The sequence below is a fragment of the Arvicanthis niloticus genome, chromosome 14 (genome assembly GCF_011762505.2).
Source record: "Arvicanthis niloticus isolate mArvNil1 chromosome 14, mArvNil1.pat.X, whole genome shotgun sequence".
NCBI lineage: Eukaryota > Metazoa > Chordata > Mammalia > Rodentia > Muridae > Arvicanthis > Arvicanthis niloticus.
In genome coordinates, this window is record NC_047671.1 from 9665669 (window position 1) to 9686823 (window position 21155).

Here is a 21155-nt window from a genome sequence, read left to right on the forward strand (position 1 = left end):
GTAGCTCTTTTAAGTGTCAAGATATATAAAACACCCTGAAGTGGGACATCTCTCTGGGGATACAAACCAATCGGAGATAGTTCTACAGTATTTACTGTGTACTAGCCACCCCTCTAAATCTGGGTACCTTTAATGAGGAATGGAAGAAAGGCCTGGTTAAGTTAGCATAGCCAGGTACAAAAGGCCCTTCACTCAGGCAGTCCCGGTGGAACTTTGCTACTTAAAAGTAGAACTTCCACTAGTGAACGCTACAACTGCCAGTTCAAGCCTGTTTTATCCTCTTACTACTGGTTAGTGTGTGCTTGTTCTCTGCCTTTTCCTAACAGGACATCACTGTTGGCCTGTGCTACTGTTCTGCCTACTTAAACCCTCAGCTTCTCAGGAGTTACGCAAGTAGAAGACCCCAGCTTCAGAACTATTCTAGTTCCCGAGAACTGTCCTTATTCAGTCTTTAATATCTATTCTGACTAAAAGCTAAAATATCCTCAGGTGCTAAAGGATCTTGTTTGAAAGTGAAGTTTTGTTTTTTTGAGACAGGGTTTCTGTGTAGGCCTGCCTGTCCTGAACTTGCTCTGTAGACCAGGCTGCCCTCGAATACACAGATCTGCCTGCCTCTTCCTCCCAAGTGTTGAGGTTCAAGGCATGTGCCATATGAGCTAAGTTTGTCTTTTTTCTTAAGGTCTTCCTGAGCAGCCAGGCTACCCTTAAACTCATGAAGATGCTGTCCACCAAACCTGACTGCTGGAATTGTGGACTTGTGCCACTACAAAGCTTATTATGACGTCACTTTTAAAAGAAAGCATTTTGGCCTGAAGATAAGTTTTAAAAGCTTAAGTTTGTCAACATGTGCTGGAGGAAATGCATTTTATTGTATGATGACATACAAGACGGATGGATTGCAGGGATTTAAAAGTGTATGTAGCAAGTGTCAAGTTAGCCACTGCTTATGTCTTTATTCTGAGTACAAGATATAAAAGCCAGGGTGGGAAGCAAGGCAGCCGAGGCTTCCATTACATTAATGCTAAGGCTTAGTTTTTGGCTAAGCCTGGTTTCCCTGCTAGAAAGTTGATGCTTTCTCCTGAAGTCTGCTGCAGGGTCATGATTTTTCTGGTTATACTGTGTCACTGCTGTTGCCCTGACTTTGCTTCTAGGGATGGTAGAGACCCAAGACCCCCTTTTTTGAAAAGCTATACACTGAGAACTAAGCAGCACATACCTCTGTCAATACCCAGGATAGTACATTTTTCTAGCGATATGCTTACTGTTTACAGCAGCTTGAGATTCTACACCCGATTTCCATTTCCAATTTCCTTGATTATAAAAGAGGAGAGTTGAGCTACAAATGCCATTGCAGCCAGTGGTAGAGTGCTTGCTTGGCAGGTGGGAGGTCTTGTTCAATTTGTAGCTCTGCCAAGAGCTGAACAACTGAGGTAGTAAAAGTAGGTGATGTTGCTACTAAACCATAGAGTTTCAATTTGGTATTTTAAAACAAGTTAAAAATGGGTTCAAATCTAGGGAGGTTGTTCAGTCTATAAATTCTTAAGTTCATTCTGTTACATGTATTACATTCTTTCATGTATCTTTGGAGCTGCATATTATTGTCCAAATTAAGCACATCTTGTCCTAAAGTCAAAATGCCTGCAGTGTCTCTGGACTTAAGTGTAATTGAAACAAAATCTCCCATATAACTTCAATACTAAGCCCTAGATATAACCTGCTTGACTCCGCTCTGGATCTGAGCACCCATGCCACCATCTTCCCACTATGCTAATTTTTCCACTTCTAAGGTTTATTTTATGAGTATATGAGTATATGAGTATACTGTCACTGTCTTCAGACACACCAGAAGAGGGCATTAGATCCTATTACAGATGTGAGCCACCATGGGGTTGCTGGGAATCGAAGTCAGGACCTCTGGAAGAGCCGTCAGTGTTCTTCACCACTGAGTCATCTCTCCAGCCTTGTTTTTCCACTTCTAAAACAGCACGTGGGGAGGATTCCTTCTGTGTTTTTGTGAGAGGTTTCTCCATGTAATCACACATGGTTTCCTAGGCACTAGAAATAGACCATGGATCTTAGGCCATTTCCTGAGCAGTTTAACGAACAGGCCATATGCCTATGGCAACCACTTTAAAGAGATGAAGTGGTGCTCTGCCTTAAGGGAGGCTAAGAGATCAAATCAGATGGCAGACTCAGTTGATTAAGTGCTATGTGCCTGAAGATGGTACAGCAAACACCACACTTGCCAAGTTAAAGCCTACCTTAGCTTACTCATTCACTGAAGCAATCTGAGATCGAGGGAGAGTTCTGAGATCTGTCCTGCTTCCTGTAGGCTATGTCCTAAGATAGTGTCCTCAGACAGTGCTGCACAGGTGACTCCTGTGCTATACTTTTATGTGGCAGTAAGCTTTAGAATGCAGTTAGGAATTTCGCTGCTCTTGTAAAGTGGTGGTAATAGGTTATCTTAGAAGACCTAACGAGCCCTGGCTAGTTGACTAGGTTTCTGTTACCAGGTATGAACTCCCTCTTCTTAAGAGGGCTTTTAAAGTCTAATTAGACATCTCTTGTTTATTGCCAACATACAAGTGCTACTATTAGATTTTTAGAGATGCCTTGTTGTGCTGGTCATTACAGCTGTATGGCACTGTTGATTTTTTTTTCTCCTACCCTTGGCAACTTGGATAAAACTTTCTGGGACTGTGCAAGCTAGACCACAGGAAGGACTCGAAGCATCTGAGTTGTGTCCTAAGTCCTGGTGTCTTCAGCAATAGGGATTTAATCTTCAGTCTCTGAGAGGCAACCAAGGACTACCCTGACCAACAAGTTGGATAGAGTTTGATTAGATAGTTTAAGGCTCTTGTGGGGCGCATTGTCATCTCAAGTTGCGTATCTTCATTTAAGGCATGCATATATATTTGTATATGTGTAAATTAGTATATATATGTTATTATTTTAGGTAAATGTAAATTTATCCCTTGAAGTTTTATCAAATAGCCTTGATGTTCTTCCTTCTCTCTCCTATATTGACCTCTCTCCCCAGTTAGAGCCCCCTTGCCATATTTTTCCATTTCCTTATTTTTTTTATCACTGGTATCCTGCTATTTCCCTCTCAGCTTCCCCCTTCCCCTCAGTTATACTTTCCTGGTTTCTGCAGCTTCATCTGAAGATTTGGAACTAGGAATTGCATGAGAGCAGCCATATGGTGCTTGTCTTTCTGTTTTTTCTTTTTACATTACTCAATGTAATATTTTCTATATTCATTTATCTCTGGATATCATTTTTCTTTATAGCTGAATAGTTTTCTGTTGTGTATATATTCCACATTTTCATTATCCAGTAACCTGTTGAAGGACATTTAGCGTGTTTCCATTTCCTTGCTCTTGCCATTAGGGCAGCAATGAACACAGCTGAGCACGTAACCTTAGAGGAGGATGTTGAGTCCTTTGGGCTGGGCCATATAGGTTTGCTTTTAGATTTCCTAGGATTCTTTATGCTGATTTCCAGAGAGGCTGTGTCAGTTTGCTTTCTCACCACTAGTGAGTGTGGCTCCCCTCCCTCCACGTCCTTTCCAGCATTTGTTGTTAGTTGTTTTAGCCGTTCTGACTGGGGAGACGTGAGATTGTGGAGCTGGTTTAGTAGAGTTAGCATTTCCCCCATTGCTAAGGATGGTGAACACATTTTGAGGTGTTTCCTACCCATATTACTTTATTCTATTGAGAACTTGGTTTAGAACACTAGCCCATTTTTAAATTGGGTCATTCATTCTATTGACTGTGTTTTGAGTTCTTTGTATATAATCATCTGACAGATACACAGATGGCAAAGACTCTTTTCTACTGTGTGGGTTTCTTCAACAGATTATTTCCTTAGCTGTACAGAAGCCCACTCTTCACCTGCTGGCCACAATTCCTGGATATAAATGGGGTAAAAAAATCCTTTTATATACACCTGTATCTTATAGGGTACTACCTATGTTTTCTTCTAGTAGTTTTAGAATTTCAGGTTTAAAATTGAACTCTTTGATCTACTTGGAGTTAATTTTTGTGCAGGATGGCAGATAATGGATCTAACTACATTTTTTCCAGTTACATGTATATATACATATATGCATATTTTTTCCAGTTATGTGTGTGTGTTTAAACACACACACACAGACACACACACACACACACACAGACACACACACAGACACACACAGACACACAGACACACACACACACACACACACACACACACACACACACACACACACACACACAGTTTCTCAGTGACGTGTATATATCAGTCTGGAATGGCAGTCCCTCCAGCATTACTGTTTTGCTCAGGATTGCTTTGGTCTTCCCTGGTTTGAATGAATTTTAGGATTCTTTCCCTATTCCTGTGAAGAATGTCAGCAGGTTTTGACTAGGATTGCATTCAACCTGTAAATATAAGGTAGGCTACAAAGCAAACCATTATTAAATTCAGAAAAATAATTCCATGCATCTTACTAGATTGTCAGGTAATAAAACTTAAAATTAGCAGCAAAAATTCTCTGTAAAGTACACAAACTTGCTCTCCTCTGTCTGTGCACACCCCTTTCTCTCTATCTCCCTCTCCTACGTCCCCTTCGTCATGGCAACTTTCCTGGACTTGGTTCTTGGGGCCAGTAAACTCATCACCCGAGAGCACAGCATCTTTGAATGTAAGAGCTGGTTCTTTGAGAAGTGAAATAGACTCTTGGCCCAGCTAACCAAAACAAAGGAAGACATGGTCCAAATTAACTGACTTAGGAAGAAACAAACATTACAACAGACATCAAAGAAATTCAGAATATTGTAAGATAATTCTCAAAAAGCTACTCCATTTCATTGGAAAAATCTAAAAGAAATGGATGAATTTCTAGGTTCAGACTACTGAAGTCAAGCCAAGAAAACATCAAAACACTAAACAGATCCAAACAACTGAGAATGAAATAGTATAGAAAGCCTTCCAACTCAAAAAGCCCAGGGCCAGATGTATTCACAGCAGAATCCTACTAGACTTTAAAAGAAACTTTAGATTTAATTCTTAAATCATTAAAAAGGAGAGGAAGAGAACACTCCCAAGCTCATTCCACAACGCCAGTATTGCTCAGATATCAAAAACAGACACAACAAAATTATAGACTGATCTCTGGTGAATACAAATGCAAAAATCCTCAGTAAAATACACCAAATGGAAAACTGACATATATCAAAAGGATGGTCCACTGTGAGTTGGCTTTATTCCAGAAATGCAGGGATAGTTAAGCATACTTCATAAGCCATATAAATAGAAAAGTCACATGATCATCACAGTAGCTAAAGAAAAAGGCTTTGACAAACCAGTGTGCTTTCATGATAAGAAACCTAGAAAGGAGGGCTAGAGGGAATGCATCTCAACATCATCAAAGCTATAAAAGACGAACCCACAGTCAGGATTCTCATAAATTGAGAGGATGCTGAAGCGGTCCCATTGAAGTCAGGAATGAGACAGGACTGTCCATTATTTCCACTGCCTTTCAATATAGTGCTGAAGAAAGCACCCAGAGCAATGAGGCTATTAAAGGATACAGACAGGAAGTCATTACTCCTGTGTGCAGATGCTGTACATAAGAGACCTCAAAATTATACCAGAAAACTTCTAGAAATGATTTCAGCAAAGTGGCAGGATACAAAGTCAACTTAAAAAAATACTTAGGAGTAGCCTTTCCATGCACTAACAAACAGTGAGAAAGATACTGAGCACACTTCAAACACACATGGGCACATCTCATTTCCAACACCTTCAAACACACATGGGCACACTTCACTTTCCAACACCTACAGACACACATGGGCACACTTCACTTTCCAACACCTACAGACATACATGAAAATGCTTCATTTCCAACACCTTTCAGGCACAGTAAAATATCTCGGAAAAAAACCTAGCCAAGAAAGTGAAAAGACCTCTATAATGAACATTTAAAAAGTTTTGAAGAAAGATCAAGAAAAGCACTGAAAATTGAAGGACATAAAAAAAAAAAAAGACATCCCATGTTCACAGAACAGTAGAATTTATAGTGTAAAAACGAACATTCTACCAAATTAAATTTTAAAAAGCAAACACTCTACTAGTGATATTCTTGAATAGAGTGGGGGGAATTTGGAGCAAGTGGCCAGGAAACAGGTGAGCACCACTGAAACAATTCTTAGCCATTTTGGTAGCTAGAAACTGCAAATGTCAGTCAGATTTCTCAGTTGTACAGATGACCCTAGGATTGTTTCATGTAAAACCAAAAATGCTAAACAACCCACCTAGCTTTCACTGGCTGGAAGGTCAGCTCCCTGGCAGCATCTATACTTTGGGTTTGTGATATGATATGGTGGTCTGAATGAGAATGGCCTGCTTGGTGGCTTATGTTTGAACGTGTGGTCCCCAGTTAGTGGATCTGTTTGCGAAGGGCCAGAAGGGCTGTAATAGTGTCACCAGGAGTGGGTTTTGAGGTTTCAACCCCCCTATCCCCATGCCAGGCCCAGTCTCTCTGCTGTGTGTAGATCAGGATGTAATTCTCTCCGCTACTGGAATAGTTCCATGCCTGTCTGCTTCCAGCCATGATCAGGGATTAACTCTCCGAAACAGTCAGCAAGCCCCAATTAAATGCTTGCTTTTGCTCTCATCATGGTGTCTCTTCACGGCAATAGAACTGTAAGATAGATGCTTAGATCAGGTAATGTGGCCTTGGTTCCCACCCAAATGCCCAAACCACCCACTACAGGGTGTGAATGGCTGTGAAACTCAACTTCAGAAGGTGTATCCAGTGCTGGCATGTACCCGACAGCTCCAGCGCATCAGACTGCCAGGCATCAACTGCAGAGCCGGAGTTTACCTGGCTCTCAGCTGGGAAGGTTGAAGTTCACGGTCACCATAAAGATAAATACTGTGAAAAAAACCCATGCTATTCCTTTTCCGGGATATGTGTGCTTCCTCTGGGATTACAGGTGCTCGGAGGCAGTAGAATACTTGAGGCTTAGTGAACCCTGAGGACAGCATTATAGTTTTAGTAATGTCAGAATGATAGTGTTAGGAAAAACTGCAAACAACGGTAAATGTAGGGGGAGTTGTGTAAGGACTCAGAAAACCTTCTCCCAAAGGCTTCAAAGGAATATTCTGAATTATCTATCAGTGTGAGTGAAGGTCTATTTTTAATCTGTAAAATAGTAATAAAAACACATAGGGAATGTGCAAGGGTTAGGTGAAACAATTATGGCATGTTAGGCTTTGATACATGCCAATCAGTCCTTTCTGTGTGCTCACGTCATTTTGCCCATGGCACGAAAACTCTTCCCTTATTCTAAACACAACTCAAGTGCAAGTGGAGGTCTGAATGAGAATGGTCCCTGTAGGTTCATGTATTTGAATGCTTGGTCTTGGTTGGTGGAAAGGTTTGGAAAGGACTAGGAGGTGTGGCCTTGTTGGTAGTGTGTCACTGGAGATAGGCTTTGAGGTTTCAAAAGCCCACACCATTCCCAGTTAGCTCTCTTCACCAGCACAGGGGCCTTGCACTTGTGAATCCACTGGTTTAAGGCCTCAGCTCCTGCTCCAGCACCATGCCTGCCTGCCTGATGCCATACTTCCTGCCATGATGGTCATGGACTTACTCTTTGAAACTGAAGTCAAACCCCCGGTTAAATGCTTTCTTTTATAAGTTACTTACTTCTTCACAGCAATAGAACAGTAACCGAGAGGTAGAGGTATATTAATAACACACGAACTCAAAAGAAAAGTTTTTTTATTCTGATATATAAAACAAAAAATTTAATATATAATGACAGGTTCTTGTGAAAGAAGAAATAAAATGGTGGGAGTAAAGTTCTGTTTAGAAAAATACTCTCAGGCATCTGCTAAACACATGTAATTACAGGCAAGCGCTCACAAAGGCTTGCCTCCTTGTTTTAAAAAAATTTTTTTTTTTTTAATAAACTGATTCACATTTACCAAATAACTTAACCATGGTAAGAAACATAACTTTCTTTCTTGGTAGCAAACACAGTGTGTTTAACACAGAACACCAAGCAACAGTATAGCCGAGGACAAGTCATGTAAGAACTGAGCGTCAGTTGTTTTTGGTTCTGTAATATTTGTCTTAGTAAAAAACATTCCAGATCGCTGCAGCAACACAGAAACACAACAGCTGCTCTTAACAGTTTGGAAGCCATGAATCTGGGTGTCTGGATCCTCACCGAGACCCAGCGAGCATCTTGCACCGAGTAATGATACTCGGCATGTAACTGAGAAGCAGACACAGGCCAAGGTAACAATCCTCAGGCAAAGGCACTTCTGCCCAGTAAACAGTTCCCCAAAGGAAAAAACGATTTGACTGGATGAATTCTGGACAAAGGACAATGCTGAGATGCATTCTCCAGCTGGCATTCCTGAAGTCAGGACAGTTCTGCATCTCGCCAGCAGGTGACGCTAGACCATAAGGGCAGCCAGCCTCTGGGGCACCTGGAAGACGAAGATGCTTTAAACCTTTATTTACATGAAGGATTCACTTGGTCAGTTTGTTCTTAGTTAATGTGATATTCTCTCCCAACACTGTATCCAAACAGAAAGCACAATTCATATAAAATACAATTGGATTAGACATTAATCTCTAAGAAGTTCAAAGAAAAGTGATCTGTCAAAACTCTTAAGTTCCATGTGACTTGTTCTAGTTAAGATAATTCCTGCCATTGATCACTATTCTGGGAACAGGCATTGACATGCTCTAATCTCTTATAAAAATAACTAGTTGTCTCAGAAGCAAAGCTAACATGTACATCCACCCCACTCACTGCTGTGGGCCTTTAGAGATGTGACACTCTACTGACGATGTCTTAAAACTGCCCTAGTCAGCCAACCCAAAGAAAACACGGATGGAACAGTGTGACACTCATCTCTACTAATGACGTCTTAAAAGCACCCTAGTCAGCCAACCCAAAGAAAACATGGATGGAACAGTTAGTTGGCTTTTAATCCCACGTGTTATCACTGGTCTTACCTTCTAGCCAGCAGGGTTGCTGGATCCCTAAATCCACTTTAAGACAACAGCAGTGACTGCCTCACTGTTGTGGCTGGGACAGCTCCACAGATGCAGGGCACTGTAATCCTGGCGGTTCTTAGGTATAGGCCAGAGGGCTTTCTGAGCTGGCTGTAAACAGTGAACACTGCCTTTCTGTGATGGGACCCAGCTGTTAGCTCCTGTTTACCCGTCACAGCCTGATTGGGTCAGTAGAGCACTCAGGCATCATAAGATATTTTTACACGAACTGGTTAAAAACATGAATTTTACTATTTTAAAAAAGTTATCTATAAAGCTTCATTTTTAAAAACAAGTATTTAAAAAATGTTAAAAATACTCTCCGCACTTTTGTGTTTTGTTTTACTCCGCAAAGGTTCTGGACATGCACTGAGGCCTGGCCCAGATAATTTGCAGTTGTGCATATTTTTAAGTTCTGTGGAAAAATCCTATAAAAATAGTATTCTTGTTCAAAAGTTTAAATAATAAGGTTGTAGGAATGATGAAGAAAAAAAAGAACAGAATTATATTTCTTATTTTAAAATTGACATAAAAATGTAAAGCATTTCCCTTTGGAGTCACTATACACCTAACAGTATTACATGCTGGTTAATACTTGCCACCTGTGGGTCTCGGTGACAACACAGTCTGTCTGGGACTTCAGCCTGCCCAAGTGCTCAAGCCCTAGAGTGTAATGGCCGGCCCGTGTTCCTCCACCCCTCCTTGGGGGAGGACCAGGCTGTGTCGCGGGTCTGGTTTCAGAGAGCTGAGAAATCTGTGGATGCTACCATTGCTCTCCCTCCCAGAGCTATGCAGGCTCATGTCCCCTCTGTGCAGCCTGTGAGCAAGGCTGGTGCCATTGGCCCTCGAGAGGCTGCCTGGAGGTACAGCCTGTGTCTTGGGAATGTGTTGAGGTTCTAGAGCCCCTTCAATGACGATGTCGGCTTCTTCATCGCTCTCCATTTCTTCAGAATTCGGCAGAGCATGGGCCCCTGGCAGGCTGTGGTGACTGGTGGTACTGTCTGTGGATTGGACAGAGCTGCCAGATGTGCGGCTGCTGCGAACCACATTGTTCCTTTGATTGGCCGGCTTGACAGTGATGATGAGGTTGTGGCTGTTGGCTATCATCATGTCTGTGACTTGATCCAATGTCTTTCCAGCTACCTCAATCCCATTCACCTCCAGGACTTCGTCATTCACAGCCAGGAGCCCAGTGCTCTCTGCAAGGCCCCCAGGCACCATTCGAGAAATGAAGATACCTGGTACTTTTTCTAGCCCGTGGGGCGTGACACGCACGCTGGTGCCATCTCGAATGTAGAAGCCCAGTGGCTTTTCACAGCCATGTCTGTAGAGCCTCACTCGGCGGTGTGTCTCGGGGAGGATGTCCACATCAATGATGGATGACACTGGGCGGAAGTCATGTGGCATGCTGATGTTGAGGTGGGTACGCCGACGCAGGCCCTCATCCCTCAGGGTCACCAGCACCTTTTTCTTCCTTGACAGAGTGCCTGCTCCAAAGCTGTAATGGTCTGCCTCTTCTGCAACAGTCCAGAGAGAGTAAAGTGAGAGGTGTATATCACACACAGGCAGAAAAGAGCACTAGTGTCCCTGCGGTGTCAGGAAGCCTGTCTGCTGTCCTCAGAAATGCCAGCTTTCTATTACCTGCCTTGCATCTACTGCTCCAAGTCTGAATCCTGGAGGAACTACTGTATCTGGGACTTGACGTACAGAAAGCACTTCCAGAGACATCACCAAATTGGCCCACAGGTAACGAAACAAAAGGACTTGGAGGGAAGGAAGCGGAATGAAGAGTCAGCAACGAAGAGAACCAGCAAAAGAAAAACGGGTTAAACATCTGGAAGGCCGGCAAAACAAAACATGGGTTAAGGCACAGTAGGGCCTGGCTGCAGGACACTTCCGTGAGACAGATGGCTGGACTATGGGCTTCTTAAGCATATCCAGCCAAGCCCCTAGATGACCCTTGTTACCTCGTCTCATCTTCTAGCTGTTAGGCCAGAGGACTAGTTCTACTTCAGGCTCATTCTTTTCTGTGCAAGCACCATGGTGTAAGCACTCGGGCCCAACGAGTAGTTTCTTAGGGAATCAGGCTTTTGTTTTTTATTTTTCTTATTTTTCTTATTATTTTGCTAATTTCTGGTTAGTGGCTGATTGGCTGATGAGGTATGACACAACACCTTGCACCAGAAGCGTGACAGGCAAGATGAGACAGGTCTAGATGAATTAACTGGACGAGGCTGTGCTGAATAGCCTGGTCGAAGGTGCAGTTTTAGGAAAGTGAAAGGGAGGAGACTGGTGTTCAGAAATGCTGAGGAGAACATTTTCTCAGGTTAGAAAAACAGACTCTATTTGTTTTTATGTCAAGCCTTTTATTTTTGACATGTGGGGCTATATAAGAAAGCACATCTGGCCTGCGATCAAAGGCCTCAGTCCCCATGGCTCGGCTCCTGGGATACAGAAGTGTCTGCTCTGCATACTGGTCCTGTGGCATCTGCACCTCATGGTGGCCTCCTCTGCATGGACTTGCGGTGGTGTGATGCCTTTCTTTGCCAACAAAAACCCAACTGGAAAACTGTTTGTCTTTCCAACGCCCCTGTGTTCAAAGGCTGACCATTTCTTAGTCCCATGCCATTACAAGCAGGACACTGAGCGGTGGCCCCCAATGGTCTTTCAACAGCCCTGATGCTAGTATTGGCCTCCTTCACTTGCCTGACTTTAAAAGACAAAAGATTGAGTAAATAAAAAGAATCAGGTCACAGGCAGAGATGGCGGGATAAGAGAAAGGAACAAGAGCCCAGATTGGAAACAGCCTGAGAACTGGCAAGACAGCACTCTCAACACCTGGGAAACTTCGTGTCTTTCATCTTGAAAGATGGCTAGTGGGAAAGTCCAAAAGCTTGGCATGGAGAAGAAACTTGAAGCTAAGAGGGCTAGTGCAAGGGGCAGGGCCAAAGAAGACTACCTCTAGGTTGCAAAGCCCAGCAGAGAGATGTCCTGCTGTGGCTAAGACCTTTCTCAGACAGATATCCCCATCAGTAGTGTTCTGACGGCCTCATGCAAGAAGCAGCACTTGCCTGCTCAGTTCAGGGCCGGGAAGAAAAGGCTCCTGCTAAGGTCACATACTAGTTGGTAACCAGAATGGTGGCACCTTCATGGATGAGCTTCAGAAGAACTTCCATCACTATCTGTAGATTCATACCTGAAGCTAGATGCATGACTAGTCCTGCAGTTAGCACCTGGGATTGCTGTGCTTGGCCTCCTCCTGGGAGACCCTGATACATTCAGGAGGCCAGAACCTGGGGTGTTTTTGGAAGCAGCCAAGCAATGGTTTGCAGTGTGTGACTCAACTGAGGTCCTCTGCATAGGGCACACCAGAAGCCCATCCCAAGTCCCACCAACACCAGAGCACCTGACACCACACTGAGCAGCATCTATCAAGCCGCAGCAGCTACAGAGGCCAGGAGGGCGGGACCTGAGACGTGGGACAGAGGTGGGAACGTGCAGTGCAGGCTGAGTGAAAAGCTGGAGACTTGCAAATTTGGCCAAACCTAAAGGTCCTCAGCCTCAGAGCTCCATGTGGCCAGGTTTCGCTGTAACATGGGAAGGGACCTGTTTCTAAACTTCTTACCAAGAAATTAGATAGATGTTTTATGTGTCTTTTGAAAAATTATTATTTGTTAAAGGTGGGATTTTTGGCTCTCTTGAGAAGTGGGGCCCGGGGCACAATGCATTCCTTCTTATGTTAGAGACCCTGTAATTGTAAGCAGTAAGACTCAACAAGCCAGGTTGCCTAACTTTCGGTTTTATGGCATTGGCCTAGCCCTCGTTTCTCTGGCCCTGACCCTGTATTTCCAGCTCCATGTTTATTTAACTGCATCAGGAGGTGTTTCAGCAGAGCTGAAGGCTCTGGCAAGGCATGCTGACCAAACCCTCTCCCTTTTTAGCATAAGACGCTGGTCCACAGAAACAGCAAAAGGGAACAAGTGGGACCTTGGAAACTTATGGGGCCATACGCCACTGCAGGTCCTCCGCTGCAGTTCTGGAGACTGAGATACCATGTGTGAGATGTGTGCCAAATGCATATGAAGGGCTGAGGGCAGGGCACAGCTCTGAGCATAGCATCTGATGAGGTCGGGTACATCCAGAGTGCTATGGCTCTGGATCCCACATCTCAGGGCGGCAAGCTTAGAGATGGTGCTACCCCAGGAGTCCTTGGAAGAGGCTCTTCGAGGGGTGGAGCAGGTGCCCCTATGGCTTCTTGGTTTATCCACACTGACCTCCCTGAGACCAGTCTGTAGACAGTAGCTATGCCCAGAGTTCTCATGCTGCTGCTGCTGGGGAATGTGACTATGAAGCCCGTGTGACCCAGCAGAATGAGCAGGGGCTCACGGAACAGGACTTGTGCTCGTCCTGTGTGGTACTTTACTGGTGACCAGGTTTATAGACCAGCTAAGGATGTTCAGAGTTCAGGTCTAATACCAGTGAGTGAGGAGGGGCTATGCTCCAGCTTAAAGCTTCATCCTGAGAACCATGGAGTTGGAAAGCCAGACATGTCTATCGCTGACAAATGGGTGTGTAAGGAAAGGGCATGCTGGCTTCTAGACAGGAAATAAGAGTGAAGTGTTCTGGGGAGGGGGAAACGGGCAGATGCCACATGAGATCAAAGAGTACTTTCTGAATTCTCGGGAAAAACGGGTCCACTGTAGACTAATCTGGACTGTCTTTCCCCGCAGCAAGGTGAGCTGCAGCCCACAGACTTGCATGCAGGATTTTCAGACAGTAATGTGTTTCTATCTCTTGTTAAATATAAACCATCACACATGGATTTTGTTTATAAAAAATCCCAAACTCTCCTAAAAACAAAAATTGTTCTGAAGAATGCCCCATTCCTAAAATTCCAACCTTGGTTTCTGAAATCAACACCTTTTAACAGAGCAAAACTGCCACAGCTTCTTCACCAAGCAATATATGCTAAACTCTATTTTCTACACGTGAACAATGAAAAGAAGTTCATTTTTTTTTTAGCTGAATATTTTTCAAGTCTTGTTTCTCCTCATATTTTCTTTTTCTTCTTTTTTAACTTTTGTTTCAAGTTGTCCTCAATAAGGGGACAGGGAAGAAAATGGAAGTTCAACCCTGTAAAACTCTGGGGACTACGGGTCTTTAAAGAGATTTTGTTACAGACACATACATGCTCTTCTACAGCATATATGTATTTGGCATGGTTAAACTGTCCCTTACAGACCCTGAGCCACGCCTTTTCTTGGTGAGGAGGACTCTGCCTCCTTCAGAGGTTTGTGGGGCTGTGCTCCTGGATCAAGCCTGTTTACTGGCAAAGGACAGGAACAGGAAAATGCTCCATCCTTGTGTGCAGATTTCTTCTAGAAATGCAGGCGTTTGCTTCTGGGACTGGGCAGACCCACAGCTTGGTGTGAAGCTGGGCCTGCAGAGCTCTCAGCATAGACCCCTTTAATTTTCCATTAGGTATTTTGGATGGAGATTGGAATGGGCATCAAAGTCTACTTCAGATTACTGCTGTGTATCATGGCTACAGACAGAAACCTCAAGAGAAGGTGACTCACCAATGCCATGTCTAACATCAGATGGTAGTGAGGTCCCAGCTCTGGCAATGAGCCACCCACAACCCGCACTCTGAAACCCAGTTAGGCAGCCCGTGGCAGCGTGGCCGCCCCAGGCGGCGTTCTTCTCCGTGGGCAGCCGCTGAAGATTACACTACCTTCTGGCTCACAAGGAGACTCACCTGACCACTTCAGCCTCTACTGCCCTGGGACTGTTGGCTTCCTCAGACAGAAAAATGTCTGGGATCACCAATCATCCTGTCCTAGGCCCTGGAGTGCCTGCATGTTGGAACAGGCTGTTTCTCAGCCATGGGGAGCTTCAGGCCAGGACCAGGCTCTGGAGGTCTTGGCCTCATATGATGAGCTGGACCACCTGCTCCACGATCTCTGCTCTCAGCAGAGGTCCATGGTCACAGGGTCACGTACTTCTGGGATGTTTTCCAATGCTGCTCTGCTGTGGACAGTCACATCCCTGGTATTCCCATTCCCAAAGAAAACAGAATACAGTTTCTCATCATCCATCAGGAGCAATAGGCAGCCCAGGCAGGTACACTGTGATCTCTACACATTCTGGGGACCTTCCCTCTGAACAGTGCATGACATCAGTTCTGCCCTTTGTTTATTCTGCTAAGTCTCCCAGAGCGCAGCAGCCTGAACATGTGTCTGCATGTTCACAGGACTGGGCATACCGGCAATCCACACTGAAGAACAAGCAAGCAAGGGGCTTTGTAGCTCTTTATATGAGCTCTGAGCACGGATACTCATTCAGGATGACCTTGCAGGTGGGGCAGAGTGACAGCCATGACATGGTTTGCACATGATGAGTACCTGTGAGCACGCTGGTAGGCACCCGGCACAAAACAGACTGATGGGGGCTTTTGGCATACGATGGCACTATAGACAGAGCTATCTCACTGTCACTTTAACCAGGAGGCACCAAAGAAGCAGGTGTGGGGACATCCTGGGGAAGAGGGTGAGGAAACCTGTCTCACCTGTCCTGCCTAATGCTCTTGGCCATGTTCTTGGGCCCATAAGGCGTGCAGGATAGCCCTTGCTTAGAAGGGCTTGCATCTCCCACAACTGCTTGTCCTAGTGGCAGCTGTTTTAGATGGCATAATTAACTTTGTAAGTTAAAGACCTTTGAAGTCTTACTATGTAGCCGTGGCTGGCCTTGAACTCCCAGAGGTTCACCTATCTCTGCCTCTGAGTGCTAAGATTAAAGGTGTGTGCCACCAACACGGTCACCACTGTTTTTTCTAAGTGATGTATACAGAAGGCCACATTACAACATCACGTATGGGATAAAGGCATTGATCTATTGGTGTTTCTCTGTGTGTGGCTCACACAGTAGGATACTTTTTCATTATATACTTAGATTGGGAGTATTTTCATTACATACTTAGATTGGGAGTGTTCATTCAGTAAATATTCCATTCTGAATTACTTTTAATGGCTAGATAAGATTCCACTGTACGGGATTCCCTGAATTTTTTTAACCTACCCTGTTGTTAGACAGTTAATTTCAGTTAATTTCAGTCATCTAACAGAGATGACGAAGCAGGCAGCTCAGTCTGTGCCCATCACAGAGTTTGTCCTGAAGGCGAGTCCCTGTCAAGTCCTGCTGTGGATGGTATAAATAACCCATCTCAGCCATTGGAAGGTATGCTGAGTCCCACATGTCCTCCAACCACAGAAACAAGTTCCAGGAAACACCTTAATGGTAGCGTCAGTCTGTAATTACCACCAACCTGGTGTGTGTTTGTGGCATGGCAGTGGCTTCAACACAGGAGTGGCAGCCATCACTACTTCAACAGGGAGTGACTTTGAAAAATGTAAAGAAAGGAAAGCAGAAAGACAGGACATGCCTTTTGTTCTCCCAAGGACATCAGAATGATGGGCTACTTGCAAGACTTGAGTTGCTTGGCCGGCATGCCTACACATGCATACCCCCTCAGCCTCAACTTGTCTGTGGGCAGCCTGAGACCAGCCAGCTTCTCTACCCACATAACTCAGATGCAGACATATGGGAAACACTAGAGGAGCCACACCGCTGCACACAAGACAAGCTGGTGCAAGATCTCATCTCTAACAACAAAAAGAGACATCAATATTTTTAATGCCTGTCACAAAAGTTGAAAAGCAATGCACTGTGTATTAGGACGAAGTCCTGGATTCCCCAGCAGCTGTATTTCCCTACAACTTCGTCTGGAAGCCTTAAGACTTATTTCCTTCCTCTATTTTCGCTTCAACCTCTAACCTCTAGTGCACCCCGAATGATATGAGTGCAGAAAAGTGCATTATGGGATTCCCTTGTATGGGCAGCCTCGAACACCAGCCATGGGGCAGGGCTCGTGAGCACCGGCATACAGACTGTGATTTTAGAGCTGCATGCAGTATCATGCTGAAGCTGAGGGCTGCTTTCACCTATGGTCTCCAGGATGAGAAGAAACAATGACACAGGCTGAGGGTTGCGGTGTCTACTGTCTTTAATGTGATAGACAGACATCCACCTACGGCTCTGCTGGACTCTGCCATCAAGCTCAGGGCTTCTACCTTATGAACTAGCACTGTGGCTCCTTTCCCAGGGCTGCTTCTAGTCAAACAGTAAGGATTTCAAGGAGCTGCCTACTGTGTACTGTGGTTCAGACCTGTAGTCCTAGCCATTGAGGGGCTGAGACAGAAGATCAAGAATCTGAAGCTAGCCTGAGCTACACAGAGGAACCCTGTCTTAAAAACCAAAGCATGACAGACACAGCAGTGAGTCAATGCCTGGGCAGACTAGGAGGGACTGGTGGAGTCATGAGCACCTTCTAGTTGAGTGCTGGTGGCCCACAGGCTGCAACTGCTGGACTGGCTGACTCGGCACCTCGGGGCCTGCTCACCCTGACAGCTGCTCATTTGAAGAGCCTCTGGAGTAGGCTCCTCTCTCTCCAGGAGTCTGTCTGTCCTGTCTGATTAGGTAGTTGGACTTCTCCCAAGCTGGGTGGTTTTTCCCAGCACTCCTTGACAGGACTGTGAGAAGAGGTCACACTCAGGACACGTTCCAATCCTCCTGTTTCTTTGGGAAGGCTCATTCATGCTGTGCACTGTGATGCTACATACCAGAAGGCAAGCTATGGCAAGGAAGGTCTCCCCTGCCTCAGTGTCACAGCATTATGTGCTGTCAGGTTCCTTAGGGTCCCTGATGACACAGTAGAGGACACTAACCCATAGAGTCAGGATTAGAACCTCCTAGTTAACAGGGATGTAACTGGTGCATTCTGACAAGGAAGGCAGGATCTCACCGGCCTGGAGGACATGTGCACGGGTGTGTGAGGATCAGATGTCCCTGTGGTGTGGGTCTCTTGTAGTGGCTCTGCTTTGATCTATTGGGGCACACACTGTCTCCTCATGAGGGAGGTGTGGCCCTCCTACGCTGTGCTTTCCCTCATAGCATTTGGTCAGCCTCTGGTTCTCAGATGACAAAATCCATTTTTATCACAGAGGTAATTTCTGTGTCACTGTGGTCGCCTCTTCCTTTTCCGTTCCCTATAAGCACATGGGCAACCCTCCGGTGATCAGGGAACACAAGGGTCTAAGACACACCCAGCCACTCACTGCTAAGCAGTACAGGGACTACAGAAAGAAGAATGTGTGTGCACTCAGGGGGAAGTCAGCAGAGAAGGAAGCGGCAAGCACAGAGCACCAGGATCCATTCTGGGAGAAAGACTCAGAAAGTCACCAAGACTCCACTTTTAACTTTGACACAGGTCATCCCGAAATAAAAAGCCTTGAGCTTTCAGGAGGCTAAGAGCAGAGCACACATGGAAAAAGCGCTTTCTTTTAGCAGCAAGCTCAAAGGACTTAGTTTCCACCTAAGTAGTGCTTTCTGGAGCTGTAAAGGATTTTTGTTCCTTTAACATTTTCTTTCTATGGAAAGAAAGAAACTAAAGCTTTCTTTAGTGCTCTCTCTTCTGCACAGCAGGTCTGTTTGTGCCCTTGCTTGGAAATGTTCCACCAACTGCTGCCTCCTCAGGATGAAGCAAGAATGGTCAGTCCTGTCCGGACACAAGAAGAGAGATGGGAAAGGGACCTTCTAACAGAGCACAAGTATTTCCTATCAAATATTGGCTCTGGCTTTTTGTTATTTCCCTCCATTAGAAATAATTCACATCTCAGGATGGGAATGTGGTGAGGCACTTGCCTAGGATACACGAGGCCCTGTGTGCCCCAGCCCATGCAGGGAGCAGATCATCTGTATTCATGATCGAAAAAAAGCGGGTGCAGAAATAATGACCGAAACTCTCCTGTACTGTCTCTGCATTCCTTGGCCAGCCTGCTGGCACCTTGGTGCTTCCCTTCTGACAACTAGAGAGTCCTCCATGAAGAACTTGTCCCTTCTATCTCCCACACACTCTTTGTCTCTAGAGAGGTCAGCATGGTAAACATCTCTATAGAAGGTTTTCATGATCAAAATTAAGAGGGAACAGAAGGGCATCCGTGTGGGCTGGCAGGGCATTGAGACAGACCCTTTACCTACTGTCTGGTCATTAGCTCCCATTTGTGCTCTCCCTCTGTCTCTCTGTCTCTGTCTGTCTCTGTCTCTGTCTCTCTCTCTCTCTCTCTCTCTCTCTCTCTGTCTCTGTCTCTCTCTCTCTCTCTCTGCTTCTCTCTCTCTCCTCCCCCCTTTTGAGTTACAACCATTTTTAGAGTATACAATTTAGTGATTTTTAGTATGCTGTGAAACCATGGCCACTACCTATGACAGGATTTTTTTTTTTTTTTAATCACCGCACAAGAAGCCTGTAAAACTAATGTCCCCATCTTCTAGCCTGATAACCTCACTGGTTCTTTTAGGCATCTGCCTGCTCGGGACACTTCATGTGAACATAACCAGGCAACACAGTTCTCTGCGGCTGGCTTCTTTAGTGCCGTGGACTGTTTTCACTCCCCAGTGTTTCCTCAAGGTCCGTCCACACTGTACAAGCTAACTTCCTTATGTGACTGATTTCTGTTCCCTCCTGCAGATGCGTGGCATTAATCTATCCACTCAGCCGTGGATGCTCACTGGATGCATGCATGCAGATGCGTGGCATTAATCTAGCCACTCAGCCGTGGGTGCTCACCGGTCACTTGGTTACTTCTACTGTTGCCCACTGTAAACAATGCTGTAGCAAACATATGCCTACAAGCTTTACGGTCACTGGTAATCCTGATTTTGTGTGTGTGTGTGTGTGTGTGTGTGTGTGTGTGGTGAAGGGGACCAAACCTAGGGTCGTCCTTGCACATTATGTATGCATTCTGCCACTGAGCTGCATGCAGGTTAACATTTTAAGGAACTTGGCAGACTGTTCCCACGGTGGCGGCAGCATTTATATTCTACAAGGAGAGGGAGGGTTTGAGGGTACGTGGTTGCTTCTTTATCTTCTTGATAGCAGTGATTTGTGTCTGCTTGCTGATACCACAGTGGGTGTGGAGTGGTTCTGACTTGTGTTTTCCTCATGACCAGTGATGCTGATCTTCAGGACCACGATGGCAATCTGTTATGTTCTTTGGACGGATGCCTGTTCAGATCTTTTGTTCCCTTTCCTTTGTTCTTTTTATCACTGACATGGGTATTCTTTACATATCCTAGAGACAGGTCCCTTAGAAGGCGGAGGATTTGCAAATATTTTCTTCCATTTCCAAGATGTCTTTTTATTTTCTCACTAGTGTCCTTTGGTATAAGCCATAAGTAAAACCATAGTTTCATATTTTGATATTCAATTTATATTTCTTTTGGCAGTGTGTGTGTGTGAGTGTGTTTGTGTGTGTGTGTGTGTGTGTATTAAATCATCTGCAGTGAACTAGCATTCATCTTCCTGCTTTCTATCTGTGACTAAAGCATAACTGACCAGTGCATATGCCCGGCTGCTGCAGTTACAGCTATTGCTACCACTATGCCTTTCCCAACACAATAATCTGTACTTTCAAATCATGAGGCAAAATCAATCCTTCCTCCTTACATATAAGGGATGGTCCAGATCTAAAGCTATGTCCTCATCCATGTCTATGTACCAAACACAGTGATTGTTGCCCTGGGTCATGACAACAGAAGAGCAAGCATCACTCCGTGCTTCTCCATCGGCCTTAGAGAACTGGTTCCCCTCCGCCAAGTGCTAAGAGAAGGGGCATTGTGTGAAAATGAACGCATCAATGTTAGAGTTCAAGGCTGGCGTGTACAGCCACCAGTGCCTCCAGCTTCACACAAATGTATGTACATCAGGATGCTTTAGCTGCTTAAAACATCTGCCAGGCAGGTAGGAAGAAGAAAAGATACAGAACTACTAGGGTAGGGAGCATGGTTCTGACTGGTACTAAAACAACCTGTTTAGAACAGGCCATAGCCATATGGAAGGGCAGCCATACTCCAGAGATGCCCATAGAAGAAAGCAGAGATAGGGGATTCTCCCCCCGCCCCCAAATAAGTTTCTTCAAATAACTCTTTCTTGAAAGTCGCAAAATAAAAAAGAATACAAAGTACTGACCATGCTGTC

General features: G+C 44.9%; 1 protein-coding gene across 2 annotated transcripts in view; it reads right to left on the reverse strand.

Moving 5' to 3' along the window:
• Window positions 1-7757: 7757 nt before the first annotated feature.
• The window catches only part of Pard6g (par-6 family cell polarity regulator gamma), a 69054-nt gene continuing 55656 nt past the window's right edge, over window positions 7758-21155 (reverse strand). The window contains exons 3-4 of one of the 2 annotated variants that reach the window (XR_004608253.2): window positions 9026-10581; window positions 7758-8490 (exon numbers count right to left, since the gene is read on the reverse strand). Coding sequence is in view for 1 of the 2 variants with exons in the window: in XM_034518487.2 (XP_034374378.1) it covers window positions 9728-10581 (854 nt within the window). In the remaining variant the exon portion in view is untranslated. Of the gene's footprint in view, window positions 10582-21155 lie in introns of both variants that reach the window. The other variant, XM_034518487.2, reaches the window with a different exon arrangement.